This window comes from Pelobates fuscus, chromosome 2 (assembly GCF_036172605.1).
Source record: "Pelobates fuscus isolate aPelFus1 chromosome 2, aPelFus1.pri, whole genome shotgun sequence".
In the NCBI taxonomy this organism is placed as follows: domain Eukaryota; kingdom Metazoa; phylum Chordata; class Amphibia; order Anura; family Pelobatidae; genus Pelobates; species Pelobates fuscus.
The window spans coordinates 79,052,342-79,073,615 of NC_086318.1; the positions used below are offsets into that span (position 1 = coordinate 79,052,342).

The following is a 21,274-nucleotide window of genomic DNA, read 5'->3' on the forward strand; positions in this document are numbered from 1 at the left end:
CTTGGATTATCCGATTAATCACAGAATCTGTTGTTACAATTATTTGTTTGGATGATTTTAGACACCTCGCTTGCCATAAATGATATATTACAATACAATTAATTACATATAAAGTGCATTTGTTAATCTTATCTGCCCATTTGAAGGCTCCATATACTAATTCAGCATGACTGTCCTTTAAAGTGGGATATTTTAAGAAGTATAGACATTTCTGTCCATATTGCTAAACTGAAGGGACAGTCACACAGAAAATGAGACATTGTTTCTAATATCCCTGAACATTCTTCTCTCGGACAATTTCGTTCCTCTAGTTTTTTAAATTTCAAATTAGATCGAACGTATAATTTTCCTTGAAAACTAAGCCAAGTAACATCTCTCAATTTAACTGGTATTCTCGTGCTAGTAACATTCTGAATGGCCTTTTTCATTAAGGTATTAGGGCAGTCTTTTAAAACCAGCTGGGCACTATAGTACTTATTTAACAGAACATGATATAATTGTTTTCTATCTAGCCCAGTAATATCTTCATATGAAATTTGCCATCTCAGCAACAACTTTATACATTGCTGAGCATATAGAGAGCAATGTTTAACTTTACCAGACAATCTTTTGATCTTTACACCTCCTGCCCAAACTCTAACAAAGTGATTAATCTGTTTTTTATACAAGACTCCACATAAATCTGTCCTACCAGATTTAAAAAAACTTAAATTCTTGGTTATAAACAAGAGATTGTAAAAAAGTTCAGGACACAACATGCCTAATCCTCCATCTTTCCTATGGAGATATGAAATGTTACGTTTAACAATATTTAAACGATTTCCCCATATTAGCTGGAACAACAAACCGGTTATCTTAACCACTAAATTATCAGGTAATGGAAAGACAAAACTAGTATAAATAAAAATGGGAAATAAAAATCGTTTGATAGCTTGAATTTTCTTTTGGTAAGACCATTTCCAATTTTTCCATTTGTGTATTTTATCTGAGAATATTTTTAATTTATCATCCCAGTTTCTCTGGGCAATGTCTTCTACACATCCAAATGTAATACCCAACACTTTGATTGTTTCATCTTTTCTTTTAAAAGGGATTTGAAAAGCTTCTACATTATCCCCCAGCCACAATGCTTCACTTTTCTCCATATTAACCATAGAGTTTGAAATTTGAGAGTAACTTTTAAGTTCTCTTTGTAACAATTGGTTATCTACTTCTGATTTCAAAAAAACAGAAATATCATCTGCATAAGCACAAACTTTGACCCTCTCGGAAACACCTTCTACTTTCACTTCCAAACCTTCAAAATTATGGTTTCCTTTTATTTTTCTTAATAGAGGGTCAATGCTAAAAACATAAAGCAAAGGACTTATGGGACAACCCTGACGAACTCCAGACTCAACCTGAAAAGGGTCTCCCAAACTACCATTAATTAAAGGGAAACATATTGCTTCTTTATAGAGTATTTTCAACCATTTAGTAAAAGTATCAGGAATGCCATATCTCCGTAAAGTCTCAAATAAAAATTCATGGTGTACTCGGTCAAATGCTTTGGTTTGGTCTAGCCCTACCAAATAAATACCTTCTCTCTGCTGCTTAGCGTATTCTACCACCTCTCTTATTAGCAACAGTGTATCTTGTATGCTACGATTCTTAACTGCACACGACTGACATGGACTTACCAAAATTTCAGCCACCGCACTAAGCCTTATAAACATGACTTTTGCAAGAATTTTGTAATCGGTATTCAATAATGATAACGGACGCCAGTTCTTTAGCTCATTTAAATTACCACTTTTAAATAAAAGTACCAAGACTGAGGCATACTGTGAGGACGGCAACTGTCCCAGAGTTAGCACTTCGTTATATAGCTCTACAAGGTCCGTTACCAAAAGATCTAAAAACACTTTATAAAACTCTGCACTTATCCCATCCAATCCTGGACTTTTCTTCCCAACTAAGGATTGAATGCTATTTCTAACTTCTTCCTCTGTTATAGGTTTAACCATGATCTCAGCATCCACTGCATTTAATACCGGATTATCAACATCTTGCAAATATTTTAAAATATTTTCATTTGCGATAGGCTGTCTTGCAAACAATTGCTTATAGTATTTTGTGACAATATTTAAAATGTCCTTACTTTCTGTTTGTGTTTCACCATCTTGATCTACCAGTCCTGCCATGGCTTTCTTACATACTCTTTCCTTACACGCTTGAAAAGGATCTGGGGCTGTGAAACCCCAACTATCAAATTCATTTTCAGCTTTTAGAGAGATCATACGGTCATATTGGAGTTTTTTCATTTTATCCTTAACTTGATCAATGCTATTTGAATTCACAGTCTCACCATTATTGACCAAGGAATATAATCTACTAAGTCTAAGTCTTAGGGCAAGATATTGCATATATTGCCGATTTCCTTCTTTTCTAGCTTTTGATTTAAAAAAACTTTGAATATCTTTTTTTATTTGTTCCCACCAACTCGACATTGTGTCGTATAAGCACTTCGTGGTTTTTCGATCTTCATAAAAAGCAATGAATTCATGCTTTACATTTTCATTATCAAGTATTGTTGAGTTTAGTTTCCAGATACCTTTCCCATATGTTATTCCTTCCTTTACCTTTAAGGACAGACTAATCATATCATGATCTGAAAATTCTACCAAGACTAGATTATATCTAAAAGATGAAGTTTGATTTTTTACATAAAGTCTATCTATACGACTTGCCCACCTCCCTTTATGATATGTAAATCCTCGCTGTGTATTTAAAAGTATCAATCAGACCAGCTTGACTGATCAGATTTTTTAGAAAATTTTCATCATATTTTAAATTTTTATAATTACTATTTCGATCTTCATTATTTACCACACAATTAAAATCACCCCCCATAATTAACACTTTGGATGTGAAACAATATGGTTTTACACTTAAAAACACTTTCTTCCTACCTGCTATTATCTGAGGAGCATATATATTAATTATTCGATATCTCACATCATTAAGTGTAAAATCTAACAAAAGGCATCTACCTGCAACAATTTCCACTATCCGATCAATTTTAAAATCACAATTCTTAAACAAAATACCCACACCATCATAACTTTCCAGTCCAAATGACCAATAAGATGGGCCCATTGTCCATTCTCTTTTAGCACAAAAAACCTGACTATTATTTCTTAATCTTGTCTCCTGTAATAAACACACATCAAATGATTGTTCTTTCAGAAAAGTATAGAGTAAGTCTCTTCTCTCTTTTAATCTCAAACTGTTAACATTAAGCGAGCATATATGTAAAGTCATGAAATCCAAGGAGACTCAGCGCTTCTTCTTTACTGCTCCTATATTGTCACCTTGAGATCCCCACCGTTTTATTGAAACAGAGGCAGTTGCTTCTTCTTCACACATCAACTGCAATTCCTCTGTGGATCGCCTTTTCCAGAGAGATCCTTCACTCTGTTTAAACTCCATGGCATCTTCACTAGGTTCGTCCAGGATAGCATAGCGACCAGCAGTTATTTCAAATGATGAAAGCATCTGAGGAGGTTTTTGTGACTCACAAGAACCTGGATATTTTAATTTCTTCTTGCGCTTTCCTTGCACCAACTGAAATTCTTCATTGTTTTTTTCTGGTACTGGACCCTTTTCAACATTTAATGGAGATTGTATTTCCTTTACGTCTTTCCTTAAGATGTTATCTGGTTCAGTAATGTCATCTTTCTGTGGCTCATTTGTATCTTGTTTCTCGGTTGTATTGGACTCTTCCATTGCTTCAGTAAGTATGCTTTCCAAATCTAGCAAACAGTCGTTTATCTTATTATGGTGTGCTTCTGGGCACTCTCTAAAGGTGTGACCTTGTACAGAACATAAGTTGCATATTACGTCCTGCTTGCATTCTGATCTCATATGGCCCAGACAGTTACATTGAGAGCACTTTATTTTATCACAGCAATAGGCCAAATGCCTTATTGACCCACATTTATAACAGCTTCTAGGCTGTCCTGGATAATAGCAGATGTGTTGCGGTCACCGGCCCGCCGAGCCTCACGGCCGTGCCCGACCGGCACGGCCACGCCGACAACACGAGCTTACCTGCTCGTCGGCGAGCCGGGAACCGCTCCTTCCGTTCTTCCGGGCATCACGCCCGAATCAAACATGGCGCCGCCCCCGAAAATTATACCAACGTGTGCGTGACGTCACGATGTCAACGCACACGCACGTTTTGGGGTCAGAGGTCGCCCTCTGACCAATCATAGCCTAGGGAGGGGTATTTAAACCCCTAGCTTTTCCCATTACTTTGCCATGTCGTGGTTTCAGTTTCCTGATTTCCTGAGAGTGCTATTTCCGTGATTCTGATTTCCTGGTATCCTGATCCTTGGCGTTTCCCTGGTTATTCTGATCTCTGGTTTCCCTGACTTGGCTTGTTTAATCGGTATTGAGTATTTTCTGGCTTCCTTGACCTCGGCTTTCCCTTTGACCATTCTCTGTCTCTAGCGTATTAGTCCGGCCATTCTAAGGTCCGGTTTACGCTCTATCCTGTTATTTTCCTTTTCTTACCTATGTATATGTTTACATAGTTTCTGCATGCTGGACCACATTACTAGTCGTGACATTACGACATGGCCATGGATCCTGCAGAACTATGCAAGCATATGATCGCCTGTGAGAGTAGGGTGGAGGATATGGACCACAGGTTAGACCAATTTGCCCAGGCATTTCAGACCTTGCTCCAGAGGACTGCCTATTTAGAGGTCCCTCCGGACCACCTGTGGTTCCGCCACCTGTAGTGGTTCCCGTACCACATAAACCACCGTCCATAACCTTATCACCGCCCCCTCGCTATGGAGGTGATTCTAAGGAATTCAGAGGTTTTTTAAACCAAATTGAATACCACTTTGAGGCCTCCCCAGGTTCATTCCCAACAGATAGATCAAAAATAGGCTATCTGATGAACCAATTAACTGGAAAAGCCTTGACCTGGGCTAACCCCTTATGGGAGAGTGGTGACGCAGTAGCCCGTGATTACAGTACTTTTCTTACGGCCTTTAAGGCTACGTTTGAACCTAAAGGCAGGGAGAAGAACGCTGCCAAAGCCCTTATGAGAATCAAGCAAGGCAGTCGTTCTGTAGCCGATTATGCAATAGAGTTCAGGACATTAGCGTCTGAGGTTGATTGGACCAATAGTGGTCTGGTGGCTGCTTTCTCTGAAGGTCTAGCTGAGAGTATACAAGATGAGACTGCAGCTAGAGACCTTCCGGTTAATCTTAATGAGTTTATTGCTTACATGATAGACATTGATAACCGGCTCAGAGAGAGAGAGAAAAACAAACAACGTAACAGACGTTCTAATTTGTCCATAGCTCCTCGTTTCTCTAACCCAGTGGTGAGTAGCCAAACGCCTCTTCCAGAACCTGAACCCATGCAATTGGGTAGCGCTAAACTCACTGAGGCAGAGAGACAACACAGACGTAACGAGGGGTTATGTATGTATTGTGGCAAGAAGGGACATCTAAGATCGTCATGCCCGGTTCGGCCGGAAAACTTGCACACCTAAGGCACGTACGGGGACCGACCTTAGGTGTGATGTATATGTCCCCTAAATTGACTAAGAACCGTTTCCTTGTCAAAGTAACCTTATCTTTCAAGAACACTACTGTTCAGTGTAAGGCTATGATTGACTCTGGGGCAGCGGAGAATTTCCTAGACAAAGAATTCTCTGCAAAACATCTCCTGCCCTTAAGACATAAAGAGAAACCGATAGCAGTCGAGGCCATTGATGGAAGGCCTCTTACCCAGCCTTTCATCACACACGAAACTCTGCCAATCACTGTTTCAGTGGGTATTCTCCACTCTGAAGAAATGACCTTTCAAATCATATCTTCACCTACAGTTCCGATAATACTCGGTTTCCCTTGGCTCCTGAAACACAATCCACGTTTGGATTGGATTGAAGGAGAGATTGTGAGTTGGGGTAAGAGATGCAAAGGTGTTTGCTTTAAGCAAATCCCACAACCTATTGGTACCATTAATGTTCCTGTTGCACCTCCCTTGACCACACAAATTCCACCGCAGTATATGGATTTGAAAGAGGTATTTAACAAGGTCCAGTCAGAAGGGTTACCTCCTCATAGACCTTATGACTGTACCATAAACTTATTACCAGGGACTATGCCTCCCAAGGGAGGAGTCTATGCCTTGTCCCCCCAGGAAAATCTTTGTTTGGAGGAATATATTAAAGATGCTCTCAGAAAGGGTCATATCTGTCGGTCCTCCTCACCAGCCGGGGCTGGATTCTTCTTTGTCTCTAAAAAAGAAGGAGACCTACGCCCTTGTATTGATTATAGGGGTTTGAATAGGATTACCATAAAAAATGCCTACCCTATTCCCCTTATATCAGAGCTGTTTGACAGATTGAGGGGAGCTCGAGTCTTTACCAAGCTCGATCTCCGAAGCGCATACAATCTAGTCAGGATTAAGGACGGTCACGAATGGATGACCGCATTTAACACCAGAATGGGACATTACGAATACCTGGTTATGCCGTTTGGATTATGTAACGCTCCAGCGGTATTCCAGGATTTTATTAACGATGTCCTAAGAGAGTACCTTCACATGTTCGTTCTAGTGTACTTGGACGACATTCTCATCTATTCCCCAGACCTAGAGACTCATCACGAACATGTGAGAATTGTACTGAAAACCCTGTTACAGAACGGCCTTTACTGTAAACTGGAGAAATGCCAATTTGACCAAACGGAGATACAATTCCTTGGATACGTTATATCTCCGTCTGGTTTCCAGATGGATCCCCGTAAACTGGAGGCAGTTTTACAGTGGCCATTACCCAAGGGCCTTAAAGCCACTCAACGCTTTATAGGTTTTGCGAATTACTACCGCAAATTCATAAAGGGTTTTTCCTCCGTGATTTCCCCTATAACCAATTTAACCAAAAAAGGAGCAAATTGTACATCTTGGCCCAAAGAAGCAAGAGAGGCATTTGAACTGTTAAAATCTTTATTTTCCTCAGCACCTGTCCTGACCCATCCTGATCCAACCAAACCATTTATCCTAGAGGTGGATGCATCAGAGACAGGAGCTGGAGCCATTCTGTCTCAAAGAGAGAGTCCTGATACACCTTTACATCCTTGTGGATTTTACTCTCGCAAACTCACACCTGCAGAGAAGAATTATGACATAGGGAATAGGGAACTTTTGGCCATTGTACGTGCCCTTAAGGAATGGAGGCATCTCTTGGAAGGTTCCAAAGAGCCACTTTTGATCTTTACTGATCATAAGAATTTGGCTTATATTGGGGACGCTAAGAGACTGTCCTCTCGTCAGGCTAGATGGTCATTGTTCCTCTCCCGATTCAATTTCAGAATTACTTACAGGCCTGGTACTAAGAACACCAAGGCAGATGCACTTTCTAGGCAGTTTGAGACAGATGAAGCTCCGGAACAGGTGATATATCCTATTATACCTCCTGAATGCCTCATTGCCACTACAGTTACCGAAGTGTCTTCTCCACTCTTCTGTGCCATAATAGCAGATCAAACTCAGGCACCTGTGGGAAAACCTCCGGACAAACTGTATGTGTCACCTCAGTTTCGAAAGAAGGTACTAGATTTGTTCCATGACAACCTCACAGCAGGCCATCCTGGAGTCCATAAAACCCTCTCTGCCATCTCCCGGAGGTTTTGGTGGCCTGCTCTTAGAAACGATATCAAAGAATATGTTGGGGCATGTCAAATATGTGCCGTTTCGAAAGTTCCTCCTAGATCGCCTCCTGGACTCTTACAACCACTGCCCATACCCAGTGCTCCTTGGACCCACTTAGCCATGGATTTCATTGTGGATCTACCCAGTTCAAACGGGTTTAATACAGTCCTTATGGTTATCGATAGGTTCACAAAGATGGCACATTTTGTCCCCCTTAAAAAATTACCATCTGCTCAAGATCTAGTTCAAATATTCTTGAGAGAGATCTTTCGATTGCACGGTGTACCTAAAAGCATAGTATCTGACAGAGGTACCCAGTTTGTTTCTAGGTTTTGGCGTTCGTTTTGTAAGCAATTAGGCATTGAACTCTCCTTTTCGTCGGCGTATCACCCTCAAACTAATGGAGCAGCAGAGAGGGCGAATCAGTCTCTAGAAGCCTATTTACGTTGCTTTATAAATGCCAATCAGTCTAACTGGTGTGAGCTCCTACCCATGGCTGAGTTCGCCAGGAACAACGCCACTCATGAATCTTCTAATCATAGTCCATTCTTTGTAAATCAGGGTTATCACCCCGCTGTTTTTCCTTCTGAATTCTCAGACACGGAAATTCCTGCCTTGAACACCCGTTTGGAATCAATTCATGATACCTGGGATTCCGTCCATTCAGCTCTGCAGAAAGCTTCATTACGAGCAAAGGCCCAAGCTGACAAGAAACGGGGCGCTAATCCTGTCTATGTTCCAGGTGACAGGGTGTGGCTCTCCACAAAACATATCAAGCTTAAGGTCCCGTCCATGAAATTTGCCCCTCGGTACATAGGTCCCTTTCGAGTTACCCAACGTATTAATCCAGTGACCTATTCTTTGGCACTTCCGGCTCATATGAGAATTGCAAATACTTTCCATGTGTCTCTGCTCAAGCCCCTTACTTGCAATCGCTACACCAGGTTATCCACTCCTCCTCCGCCCTTGGTAGTGGGTGATCAAGAAGAATACGAAGTCCGTTCTATCATGGACTCCAAATTATCCAGAGGTGTCTTGTCCTATCTCGTTGACTGGAAGGGTTATGGTCCCGAGGAACGTTGTTGGGTTCCTGCTGACCAGGTCCATGCGCCCCGTCTTATCCGGTCATCTCACAACCGCTTTCCTCTTAAGCCGGGTCCTTCCCGCCCAGTGCGCGGTCTTCGAGTGGGGGGTACTGTTGCGGTCACCGGCCCGCCGAGCCTCACGGCCGTGCCCGACCGGCACGGCCACGCCGACAACACGAGCTTACCTGCTCGTCGGCGAGCCGGGAACCGCTCCTTCCGTTCTTCCGGGCATCACGCCCGAATCAAACATGGCGCCGACCATGTGGTCGCGCCTAAGAGTAGCTCCGCCCCCGAAAATTATACCAACGTGTGCGTGACGTCACGACGTCAACGCACACGCACGTTTTGGGGTCAGAGGTCGCCCTCTGACCAATCATAGCCTAGGGAGGGGTATTTAAACCCCTAGCTTTTGCCATTACTTTGCCATGTCGTGGTTTCAGTTTCCTGATTTCCTGAGAGTGCTATTTCCGTGATTCTGATTTCCTGGTATCCTGATCCTTGGCGTTTCCCTGGTTTCCCTGACTTGGCTTGTTTTTTGTAATTCTTTATTTTCAAAAGACAGAGATTACAGGAACGTATACATTGCTCAGAAGTGAATCATGGGCTGATGCAAGAGCCGGGGTTCTAGCATTCCAGCTGAACAATTTTATACAGAAGGATATAGAGATAATTGTTACATGGTGATAGAACATTGGGTTTCTTTTGTACGTGCCTGTTCTGTCAGGTTTTTCAACATTTTTATAATATACCGTATATACTCGAGTATAAGCCGAGTTTTTCAGCCCATTTTTTGGGCTGAAAAACCCCAACTCGGCTTATACTCGAGTCAAGGTCTGTATTATGGCAATTTGCATTGCCATAATACAGACCGGGGGAGAGGGGGGCTGGCAGAGAGCGTTACTTACCTGTTCTGCAGCTCCTGTCAGCTCTCTCCTCCTCTGCGTGTCCGGTCAGCACCTCGGTCAGCTCCCAGTGTAAATCTCGCGAGAGCCGCGGCTCTCGCGAGACTTACAGTGTGAGCTGATAGAAGGAGCTGCACGGACGGCGCAGAGGAGGAGAGAGCTGACAGGAGCTGCAGAACAGGTAAGTAACGCTCTCTGCCAGCCCCCCTCTCCCCCCCACTGAACTGCCACTGGACCACCAGGGAAGGAGAGCCCCCCTCCCTGCCATGTATCAAGCAGGGAGGGGGGACGAAAAATAAATAAAATAAATAATAATAAAAAAAAATAATAATAAAAAAATAATAATAATAAAAAAACGGGATATAAGGACCACTGTGTGGGGGGGGGGGGGGTATAAGGACCACTATGGGAGGGAGGGGGGGGATAAGGACCACTATGGGAGGGAGGGGGGGGGGGATAAGGACCACTATGGGAGGGAGGGGGGGGGGATAAGGACCACTATGGGAGGGAGGGGGGGGGATAAGGACCACTATGGGAGGGAGGGGGGGTATAAGGACCACTATGGGAGGGAGGGGGGGTATAAGGACCGCTATGGGAGGGAGGGGGGGATAAGGACCACTATGGGAGGGAGGGGGGGGATAAGGACCACTATGGGAGGGAGGGGGGGGATAAGGACCACTATGGGAGGGAGGGGGGGGGGATAAGGACCACTATCGGAGGGAGGGGGTGGGATAAGGACCACTATGGGAGGGAGGGGGGGAGAAAAGGAACACTATGGGAGGGAGGGGGGGATAACGACCACTATGGGAGGGAGGGGGGATAAGGACCACTAGGGGAGGAGGAGGGGAGGTCAGGACATATGGGGGGGGGGGGCAAATATCCTTGCACCGGCCCTGCACACACTGCATTCATACACTGCATTCATACACACACACTGCATTCATACACACACTGCACTCATACACACACACTGCATTCATACACACACACGCTGCACTCATACACTTGCTGCACTCATACACACGCTGCACTCATACACACACACGCTGCACTCATACACACACACGCTGCACTCATACGCACACACTGCATTCTTTATACACACACTGTAAATAAATATTCAATTAATATATTTTTTTTAGGATCTACTGTAATTTTATTTAGAAATTTACCAGTAGCTGCTGCATTTCCCACCCTAGTCTTATACTCGAGTCAATAAGTTTTCCCAGTTTTTTGGGGAAAAATTAGGGGCCTCGGCTTATATTCGGGTCGGCTTATACTCGAGTATATACGGTATATAACAAAACAAGGTAAGGTTAGGTTTTGGCGGTAGAACTATAAGAGTGATAGAGGGGCTCCCTTTTCTTGGAGTCTCTAACCCTTTTGTTGTGTAGAAACTGCGTAACCTAGTTGTAGCTGTCGTTGTTCTTTGTGTAATAAACATTTTGCAGAGTTAAGCTGTTTCAAGATAGTGGAAGTGGTTACAGTGGGTGATGGGTTGGGGATGTGTGTAGAACTTGTAGAGATGGGGTTCGAGGAGCCTTACTGGGCAGTTCCTCTGGTCTGTATCTGGTAGTGTAGGTCCGTGGATGTCGTTGGTTTTGGGTCGGGGGGTGAGGAGGTGGGGGGTCCATTCCTCTTTGTAGGTGACGGTTACGAGTGTGTTGTAGAGGATGGTGATCTTCTTTATAAGTGTATGCTTTTTTTGTGGGGGTGGGGTGTGTGGGAGCTTATGGATGTTGTTGTTGTTGTTCGCTTGGAGTGTGTGTGATTCGGGTGTTCAGTTTATGTTTTTTTCCATGATCTATTGTCACGGGGTATTAGATTTAGAGGTGGCAGAGAGAGGGGGAGAGAAAAAGAGCGTAGCAGGAGGGAAGAGAGAAGAGAAAAAAAAAAGGGGGGGGTGGGGTGGGGAGGGCGTAGGGGGGGTGGGGCTGTTCTGGGTTATTGTGGGGTGAAGTTTTCTTTAGGGTATGCCCTTTCGTAATTGAGGGGTTGGCTTTCTTGTCTTTATTTATGTGTCCTGTGTGAATTATCTGGGTGTGGGGAATTCATATAGCCAGGGGTCCCATATTTTGTTGAAGTTTGTGATGTTGTCGTGTACAATGGCAGACAATTTGTCCATGTGTCTGGCTTCTTCAATTTTGTGTAAGACGATTTGTGTTGTTGGTACTTCGGGTTTGTTCCATACTTTTGCTATCGCCCTTCGGGTTGCCAGGGCAATGCGGGCTATAAGTTTATTCTGGCTTCTGGGGGTGTTTTGCAGTGGCCTAGATAGCAACCATGTCCAGGGGTCAAGCGGGATTGTTGTGTGTAGAACCCGAGAAGCGATTTGTGCTATGTGGTCCCACAGTGGGGCTATTTTGGGGCATTCCCACCACACGTGGAGGTATGTGCCTTTGAATCCGCATTGTTTCCAGCATACGTCCGTGGGTGTGATCCCCATCTGTTTTAGTCTAAGGGGGGTGAGGTACCATCTCATGAGGGTCTTATATGCCTGTTCTTTGTGGTTAACACAGATGGAAACTGTAGCTGTGGCCTCCCAAATTGTTTCCCAGTCCGAAGGTGAGTTTGGTGGCCCGAGGTCCCTCTCCCAAGCCGACACGTATGTTAGGGAGTGTTCTCTCTGGGTTGTAATTATTGCCGTGTAAAGGGCAGAAATTTGGCTTTTGTGGATGGGGTTTGTTATGCATGTTCTCTCTAAGGTGGTCTTTGGTGTGGTGCTTGCTTTTTTGTTTATTGGTGTCTCAAGGAAGCTGCGTATTTGTAGGTAGCGAAAGTAGTCAAATGTGTTTAATGGGGTGTTTTGTGGGAGTTCGGGAAACTGGAGCAATGTTTGGCCTTGGTAGAAGTTATAGAATCGGGTTAGGTTGTTTTCCTCGAATTTGGAGAAGTGTTGGGGTGTCATGCCGGGGGTGAATTGCGTGTTACGCAATATTGGGGTTAGCGGGGAGGGGTTCGATATTAAAGAGCATTTGGTCGTGATTTTGTCCCAAATTTTGATGGAGTTTGTGATTGCTGGGGAGGTGATCCCTATTCGGGGTCTGGCTTGTTTGGGTAGCCAGATGTGTAGGGAGGGGAAATCTCTTCCGAAAATTGTATGTTCTAGATCAACCCAGCGTTCTATGCCGTAAGGGGCGTGTAGGTGTTGCACCTGAGTTATTTGGGTTGCGTGGTAGTAGTGCATGAAGTGGGGTAGACCCAGGCCTCCCGCTCTGTTTGGTACGTAAAGCATTGCTCGTTTGATTCTCGCTCTCTTGTTAGCCCAAATGAATTTATCTATTTTGGTTTGCAAAGTTTTGAAGTCTTTGGTGACAAGAGTGATGGGTAGTGCCTGAAAGAGATATAAGAATCTGGGGAGTAAGTTCATCTTTACGGAAGCTAGTCTCCCTAGCCAGGAAATAGATAGGTTAGCCCAGGAGTCTAGGTCTTGGGTGGCCGTTTGTAGTAACGGGGTGTAGTTCAGATGGTACGTTTGGGAGAGGTCTTTGGGCAGGCGGGTTCCTAGGTATGTTATGTTTGTTCTAGAGAGGTCAAATGGGTATGTTTTTGTCAGGTGTTGGAGTTGTTGGGGGTTTATGTGTATTGGTAGGGTTTCGTTTTTTTCTATGTTGAGCTTGTACCCTGATATTCTTGCGTAGTCGTCTAATGCTGTCAATAGTGGTGGTATGGATTTGGTTGGGTTGGTGATGGTTAAGAGGATATCGTCAGCGTATGCGGCTGTTTTGTATTCTTCGTCTGACTTGGCTTGTTTAATCGGTATTGAGTATTTTCTGGCTTCCTTGACCTCGGCTTTCCCTTTGACCATTCTCTGTCTCTAGCGTATTAGTCCGGCCATTCTAAGGTCCGGTTTACGCTCTATCCTGTTATTTTCCTTTTCTTACCTATGTATATGTTTACATAGTTTCTGCGTGCTGGACCACATTACTAGTCGTGACAAGATGCCTCTGTCCGCACCAATAAAAAAACTGTGTGGTAAATGGTGAGTAACGCCCCCTGTCTGCCACAGTTTAACTTGCAGTTTCCATCCACCATTCCATAGCCCAATCTCATCATAAATCTTTTGTGGGTCACTCACAACTGTACAGTGTCTCTTTATCCAGTACATTATGTCATTTAAAGCCACTACTTCTGTCTGGAACTGGAGATTGATGGACACTGTAGCCTGTTTTGTGAGTGGGATAGCTTTCATGTTTTTCCAGATACCATCTGATTTTGTCCTATGGAAAATCTCCCAAAACATATCCAAGTTCTGCATCAGTTTAAAACTAATGTCAAATTGTCTTGATCCAGGAAAATGAATAAATGCAAATATGTCACTTACAGAAAAACCCATGAATTCTATTAAGAGTTTGCGACCAATGAATATTCTGTCTGGAATGTCAGATTCTGGTCCTGTGAACAACAGGCGCGCTGCATTCTTCCGCTTAGATACATCTCCCCTTGATCTTGCTACATTTGAAAACAAATTCCCGCTTGCTGCAGGTTGTTGTACATTTACCTGGGAGCTGCTCTGTATGCTGGTTCCTATTCCCATTTTAGTACTTGAATCCGGTCCATGTTTTAGTCCTACTGCATTGCTAGAACCAGTTCCAGATTGCAGATGACTATCTGGTGATTCCTCCAGATTCAGCTTTGCTGTGGAATTCCTGCTTTGTGTTGTATCTCTTGCAATGCTTACACCAAGAGGTTTTTGCAAATCACTTTCTTTCTCTTGATCTGTTTCTTTCTCAATAAGCCTTTCCACAACACGCTTTATGCTCCTAGATCTCAGCTTATGGACAGTTATTTCATTTGAGCATTCAGGTATGGCAATGCTGAGGGCTGCTGGTTTAATGCACCCAGGTGAACTCTCAGGTTTACATTCAGCAGCAGCCTCTCCTGTTTGAGCAGGTAAAGTCACTGGGCACATTTTATCACTTAATTTCTTTATCATTACCCCTACTTGCTTGTCTTTAAGGGGTTGTGCTGGTATCTTCTTAATCCTTAATGGGTTTAACTTTTGCATTTTATAAAATTTTCTTTCCTCACCTTTTATTGCACTTTTCAGTTTTTCAATGTTTTCCTCTTTTACATCCATTGCTGTTTGTAGGGAGTTGATCTCCTCCTGGATCTGATCAATCTGCTGCAGTAAACCTGTTCTCTCAGATTCCTGGGTTACTTCATCCACTTTCTTCACCAAATCTTGCTTCTGCTTGTGCAAATCATCATACATTGCACATAAAGTCTGATAATTAGCAGAAGCATCTCCCAGTCTTTTGTCCAAAACCGTCAAAGCTTTACTAATTAAACTTTCCTTAAAATGTCTGCTTTCGTTTGTTTGGGCTTCTTGGGCTTCCAACACCTCCAGGCCTGGGACTAGAGCAGGACTAGTATCCAGTTCACCAACACTCCCCCCTGGGTCTGAGGCCATCCTCAGTCCCCCTACAGGAGCTCCAACACATAGGAGTTATAGGGAGGGTTATATGGAGTAATAGGAGGAGTTATAGGGAGGGTTATATGGAGTAATAGGAGGAGTTATAGGGAGAGGTTATATGGAGTAATAGGAGGAGTTATAGGGAGAGGTTATATGGAGTAATAGGAGGAGTTATAGAGAGAGGTTATATGGAGTAATAGGAGGAGTTATTGGGAGAGGCTATATGGAGTAATAGGAGGAGTTATAGGGAGATCTTATATGGAGTAATAGGAGGAGTTATAGGGAGAGGTTATATGGAGTAATAGGAGGAGTTATAGGGAGAGGTTATATGGAGTAATAGGAGGAGTAATAGGGAGAGGTTATATGGAGTAATAGGAAGAGTTATAGGGAGAGGTTATATGGAGTAATAGGAGGAGTTATAGGGAGAGGTTATATGGAGTAATAGGAGGAGTTATAAGGAGAGGTTATATGGAGTAATAGGAGGAGTTATATTGGGAGGTTATATGGAGTAATAGGAGGAGTTATAGGGAGAGGTTATATGGAGTAATAGGAGGAGTTATAGGGAGAGGTTATATGGAGTAATAGGAGGAGTAATAGGGAGAGGTTATATGGAGTAATAGGAGGAGTTATAGGGAGAGGCTATATGGAGTAATAGGAGGAGTTATAGAGAGAGGTTATATGGAGTAATAGGAAGAGTTATAGGGAGAGGTTATATGGAGTAATAGGAGGAGTTATAAGGAGAGGTTATATGGAGTAATAGGAGGAGTTATAGGGAGAGGTTATATGGAGTAATAGGAGGAGTTATAGGGAGAGGTTATATGGAGTAATAGGAGGAGTAATAGGGAGAGGTTATATGGAGTAATAGGAGGAGTTATAGGGAGAGGCTATATGGAGTAATAGGAGGAGTTATAGGGAGAGGTTATATGGAGTAATAGGAGGAGTAATAGGGAGACGGTATATGGAGTAATAGGAGGAGTTATAGGGAGAGGCTATATGGAGTAATAGGAGGAGTTATAGGGAGAGGCTATATGGAGTAATAGGAAGAGTTATAGGGAGAGGTTATATGGAGTAATAGGAGGAGTTATAGGGAGAGGTTATATGGAGTTATAGGAGGAGTTATAGGGAGATGGCATATGGAGTAATAGGAGGAGTTATAAGGAGAGGTTAAATGGAGTAATAGGAGGAGTTATATTGGGAGGTTATATGGAGTAATTATTATTATTATTATTATTATTATTATTGCCATTTATATAGCGCCAACAGATTCCGTAGCGCTTTACAATATTTTGAGAGGGGGGATGTAACAATAAATAAGACAATTACAAGAAAACTTACAGGAACAATAGGTTGAAGAGGACCCTGCTCAAATGAGCTTACAGTCTATAGGAGGTGGGGTATTAGAAACATTAGGATAGGAAATATCAAGTAGGAGTGAAGCAGAGCTGGAGGAGAGAGCAAAGCACTATCCCATAGGAGAGAGCAAGAGACAGGTATGTAAGGGTCTCTCCCTTACTCTGGGAGGCCATGCGCTTTCCTGAAGAGATGGGTTTTAAGGCCGTTCTTAAATGATTGAAGACTAGGGGAGAGTCTGATGGCAGTAGGCAAGTTATTCCAAAGGAGAGGAGCCGCCCGTGAGAGGTCCTGCAAGCGCGAGTTGGCCGTACGGGTGCGAGCAGCGGTCAGGAGGTGGTCGCGGGCAGAGCGGAGGGTACGAGGAGGGGCATACCTCTGGATCAGTGAAGAGATATAAGAGGGGCTGGAATTGTTCAGTGCTTTAAATGTATGGGTTAGCACTTTGAATTGACTCCTATAGGTTACAGGGAGCCAATGTAAGGACTGGCAGAGGGGCGAGGTGTGAGAGGACCGACTGGATAGGAAAATCAGTCTAGCTGCAGCATTCATTACAGACTGTAGCGGGGCAGTACGGCTTTTGGGGAGACCAATCAGGAGAGGGTTACAGTAATCCATGCGGGAAATTACTAGAGCATGGACAAGCTCCTTGGTAGCATCTTGCGTAAGAAAGGGGCGGATGCGGGCTATGTTTTTGAGTTGGAACCTACAGGACTTGGCAACAAACTGGATGTGAGACTCAAAGGTGAGACCAAAGTCAAGTATGACGCCAAGACAGCGCGCTTGTAGGGATGGACTTATGTGGATATCACTGACTTGAAGGGAGAGTGAGAGAGGAGGATCAGTATTAGGAGGAGGAAAGACAAGGAGTTCAGTTTTAGAGAGGTTAAGTTTGAGAAAGCGTGACGACATCCAGTCAGAGATGGAAGAGAGGCAAGCAGTGACACGTTGCAGGACGGCCGGGGAGAGGTCCGGTGAGGAGAGGTATATCTGAGTGTCATCAGCGTACAGGTGGTAGTTGAATCCAAAAGAGGCAATAAGTTTTCCAAGAGAGGCAGTATAAAGAGAAAATAGAAGGGGACCAAGGACAGAGCCTTGGGGAACTCCAACCGAGACAGAGCGAGGGGAGGAGGTATCCTTGGAAAAGGAGATAATAGGAGTAATAGGAGGAGTTATATTGGGAGGTTATATGGAGTAATAGGAGGAGTTATAGTGAGACATTAAATGGAGTAATAGGAGGAGTTATACGGAGACGTTACATGAATAGATAGTTAACATATTCTTAAAGGACCACTCTAGGCACCCAGACCACTTCAGCTTAATGAGGTGGTCTGGGTGCCAGGTCCTTCTAGGGTTAACCCATTTTTTCATAAACATAGCAGTTTCAGAGAAACTGCTATGTTTATGAATGGGTTAAGCCTTCCCCCTATGTCCTCTAGTGGCTGTCTCACTGACAGCCGCTAGAGGCGCTTGCGTGATTCTCACTGTGAAAATCACAGTGAGAGCACGCAAGCGTCCATAGGAAAGCATTATGAATGCTTTCCTATGTGACCGGCTGAATGCGCGCGCAGCTCTTGCCGCGCGTGCGCATTCAGCCGACGGGGAGGATCGGAGGAGGAGAGCAGGAGGAGATCTCTCCGCCCAGCGCTGGAAAAAGGTAAGATTTAACCCCTTTCCCCTTTCCAGAGCCGGGCGGGAGGGGGTCCCTGAGGGTGGGGGCACCCTCAGGGCACTCTAGTGCCAGGAAAACGAGTATGCTTTCCTGGCACTAGAGTGGTCCTTTAATCACTTTATATGATTTTTTTATATTGTAAAATATAAATTTTATAAATGGAGTCCTTAGTACTACTTGTTTTCATTGCTTTAAGCAGCATTTCTACATATCTATAATATTGTCTTTTTTTCCTCTAGATTTGGGAAGAAGTCTCGTCCTGCCATGTATGATGCAACTCCCGTAACTTATGAGGATTATAGCCCAGATGACAAGCCTCTTGTTACACTGATCAAGACAAAGGACTTGTAGTGTGTCCCCTCCACTCATTATTTAGATTTCATAAAAGAGGGGGAATTGTCTTTTAAATGGATGATTTACTAAACTGACTAATTATTTTTTTTTTTAAAAATGGAAACTGAATCACAGCCGGTTTCTCCTTTGCGGAATTAATTCCTTTCAATCATGAAATAACACTTTTCTGTCAGGGGTAGCAGCTAAAGGGTTTACCCATTGTCAATAAATAATTAAAAATATATACGCAAAGTAACTACTTTAGCAATATACAGTCTGAACTGTAGTCAGCCTTTACCTGTAGCTTTTAGAAGGCTCATATAATAAATAATTTATCTGTCAATAAACATATTAAGAGAGTCAAAATTGTTTGTGTTGTGAAGAAAAAAACACCCACAAAGCCCTGTGGTAAAATCTTTCTAACCAGAATTTAATAGATTTTGGATTTTTCCTTCTGCTTTTTTCTCTCTATGCATGGTTAGCTAACAATAATCTGCATTGTTTTCTAGAAAGTGATCTCGACTTGATGTCCCCGTCCATACTTTTGTTGTGTTGGTAAAACTGGATCTTGTATAAATGATAAGAAGCAGATTAGACTAGGCCAAGCTATTGTTTTTTTCTCAAATACAGCAAGGTTTTTCTATATTGTGAGTAAGCAAGGCTTCTTTTTAGACAGCACTGAATTCCTGATGGAGGTATCTGCTTATTAGCTCGTGCATTGCATTGTGTTGTATATGTATTTATGTAGTAGGTATTTTGGTTCCTTTATCCTAGACATTTTACAGCTTTGTTCTACTTGGAATCTCCAAATATTCTAAATAAATGTTATCAAAACACCCTTGCAGTTTATTTTTTTTCTTGTGTGAAGCCTACTGGTCTCCTAGCTTAGAGGAATAGATAGTGAACGTTTGTAAGAACATGGACCAGCAAAAAAATATATAAAATTAATAAAATAAGCCAGTACAATAATTAAGTTGTGTTGCAGATTTGGTTGTGCAAAAATGTACAGTATTTACTCAAATCTAATAAGCACCTTTATTGGCAAAATAAAGCCTCCAAATTTTGAATGTGCATTAGATTTGAAGGCGCATTAGTTTCGAGAACAGTGGCGTATTAGATACAACGCGAAGTCCCGGGGGCAAAATTCTAATTTACATTGCTGCAAGACTTGGTTTCTGTGTACAGTAAAGCTGTACCTCGCATCTTTGTCCTGATGTGAATGCGAGTTCCACCCCAGCGAATTTCGCTCAGTTTATAGGGCGGTCCTCGCTTATCGACATATATGTTGTATAATAATAATTATCTTCTCATTCAAATGCGCATTCGCCAGCAAAACATTTTTCAGCTCCCAGATTTCAAAATTTGAATGCGCATTAGATTTGATAGTGAATTATATTTGAGTAAATACATTGTTTTAATTGAATTAGTACACTGAGATTCCTCTTACAAAATATCCACAAACACTGTCTTTACGAAGTCACTTGTTCACAGGCCAAGTGATTCAGCTTTCCTCACTAACATGTCCCAAGACAATGTTACAAATGTAATCCCTGACTGAGACAATATATCCTATCAAAGAAAAAAAAAAAACTAATTGAGCTTGAACAAGGATTAGCCTTCAGCAACTTATTCTTAAACATGTGGTGAGAAATATATATATGTAAAAAATACACAGCACTGAAAACCATGCAACCATAATAACACATCCAATATATAATACAAATACAAAATTGTATCATGTAGAAAAAACAAAGATACGCAGATATAACTGCTTATTTGACTGCGCTAGTAGTTGTATTAATTTTAATATTTAAATTATGCAAATTAAAACATTCCAAGTCAACCAACAGATGGTGCTGCAGGGTCATCACAGCTATAATTTCACAAACATACTGTCATACCTCGGTATGCCGCGCGACACATGCGGCTTAATGGCCGGTGCTGTGCAGCAGCCACAAAGTCTCCGGTCCCATGCCATCCTGGCCACAGTAAACACCATGAGGAGCAGCCCCTGCATGATCTGTCTTCTGGCAAGACTTCCTGATCTTTTTGGCAGCCTTGCGCCACCTACAGGAGTCCATGGAAATTACAGGACCCTGTGGGTGCAGGCTTTTATAGCATTAAAGTGACAGGTCATATTATTGGGACACATTATCTGCCCTTCACAGGTCACACCCCTTTGTGTGATTTGGTGCAGGGTGATGATTCTATCCAATAAGATTTTTGTTCTCCTTATTTAAACTTCCCTCTTTCTGGAGATCATTGCCCTGTTGTGGTTTATTCTGCCCGAGAGTGCTTTCTGTGAAGTTTGTTTGGTTTTCTCGTTACTGACCCGGATGTGTATTTGACTATTCTGATTTTCTGGTTCCTTGACTTCGGCTTGTTTTTTTGTTTTTGAGTATCTCTTGTGTCCTTGACCTTGGCTTGCTATTTTGACTCTGTATTTTTCACCTATCTAGGGCGCAAGTTATTCTAAGGTCCGGTATACATACCTTCTCTCTTTTTATTCTTTCATTCTGTTTACTGTTTCCCTATACTCTGTGAGTGTGGGTTACCCAATCTTAAGTAATCATTATTTGCAAATCTCATTTTAATATTATTTTTCTTACTATTATCATTTATATAGTTTCAGTGGGGTTATACACAGCAAATTATTGACAGACAAAATAATGTTAACAGATACAGGAGCTGAAGAGAGTCCTACTCAGACGAGCTTACAATGTTAAAATATAATCAATAATTATATGTGAATGATTGCTTTGATAGGCACACAGATACAGTCAGATATTATCACAGA

At 42.6% G+C, this 21,274-nt stretch overlaps 1 protein-coding gene across 1 annotated transcript in view; it reads left to right on the top strand.

Moving 5' to 3' along the window:
* DNER (delta/notch like EGF repeat containing) overlaps nucleotides 1-18,582 on the top strand; it is a 236,853-nt gene extending 218,271 nt beyond the window's left edge. Inside the window, exon 13 of the mRNA XM_063442306.1 lies at nucleotides 18,384-18,582. Within this exon, the coding sequence (XP_063298376.1) occupies nucleotides 18,384-18,495 (112 nt within the window). The 3' untranslated portion in view covers nucleotides 18,496-18,582. The remainder of the gene's footprint in view (nucleotides 1-18,383) is intronic.
* Nucleotides 18,583-21,274: the final 2,692 nt, after the last annotated feature.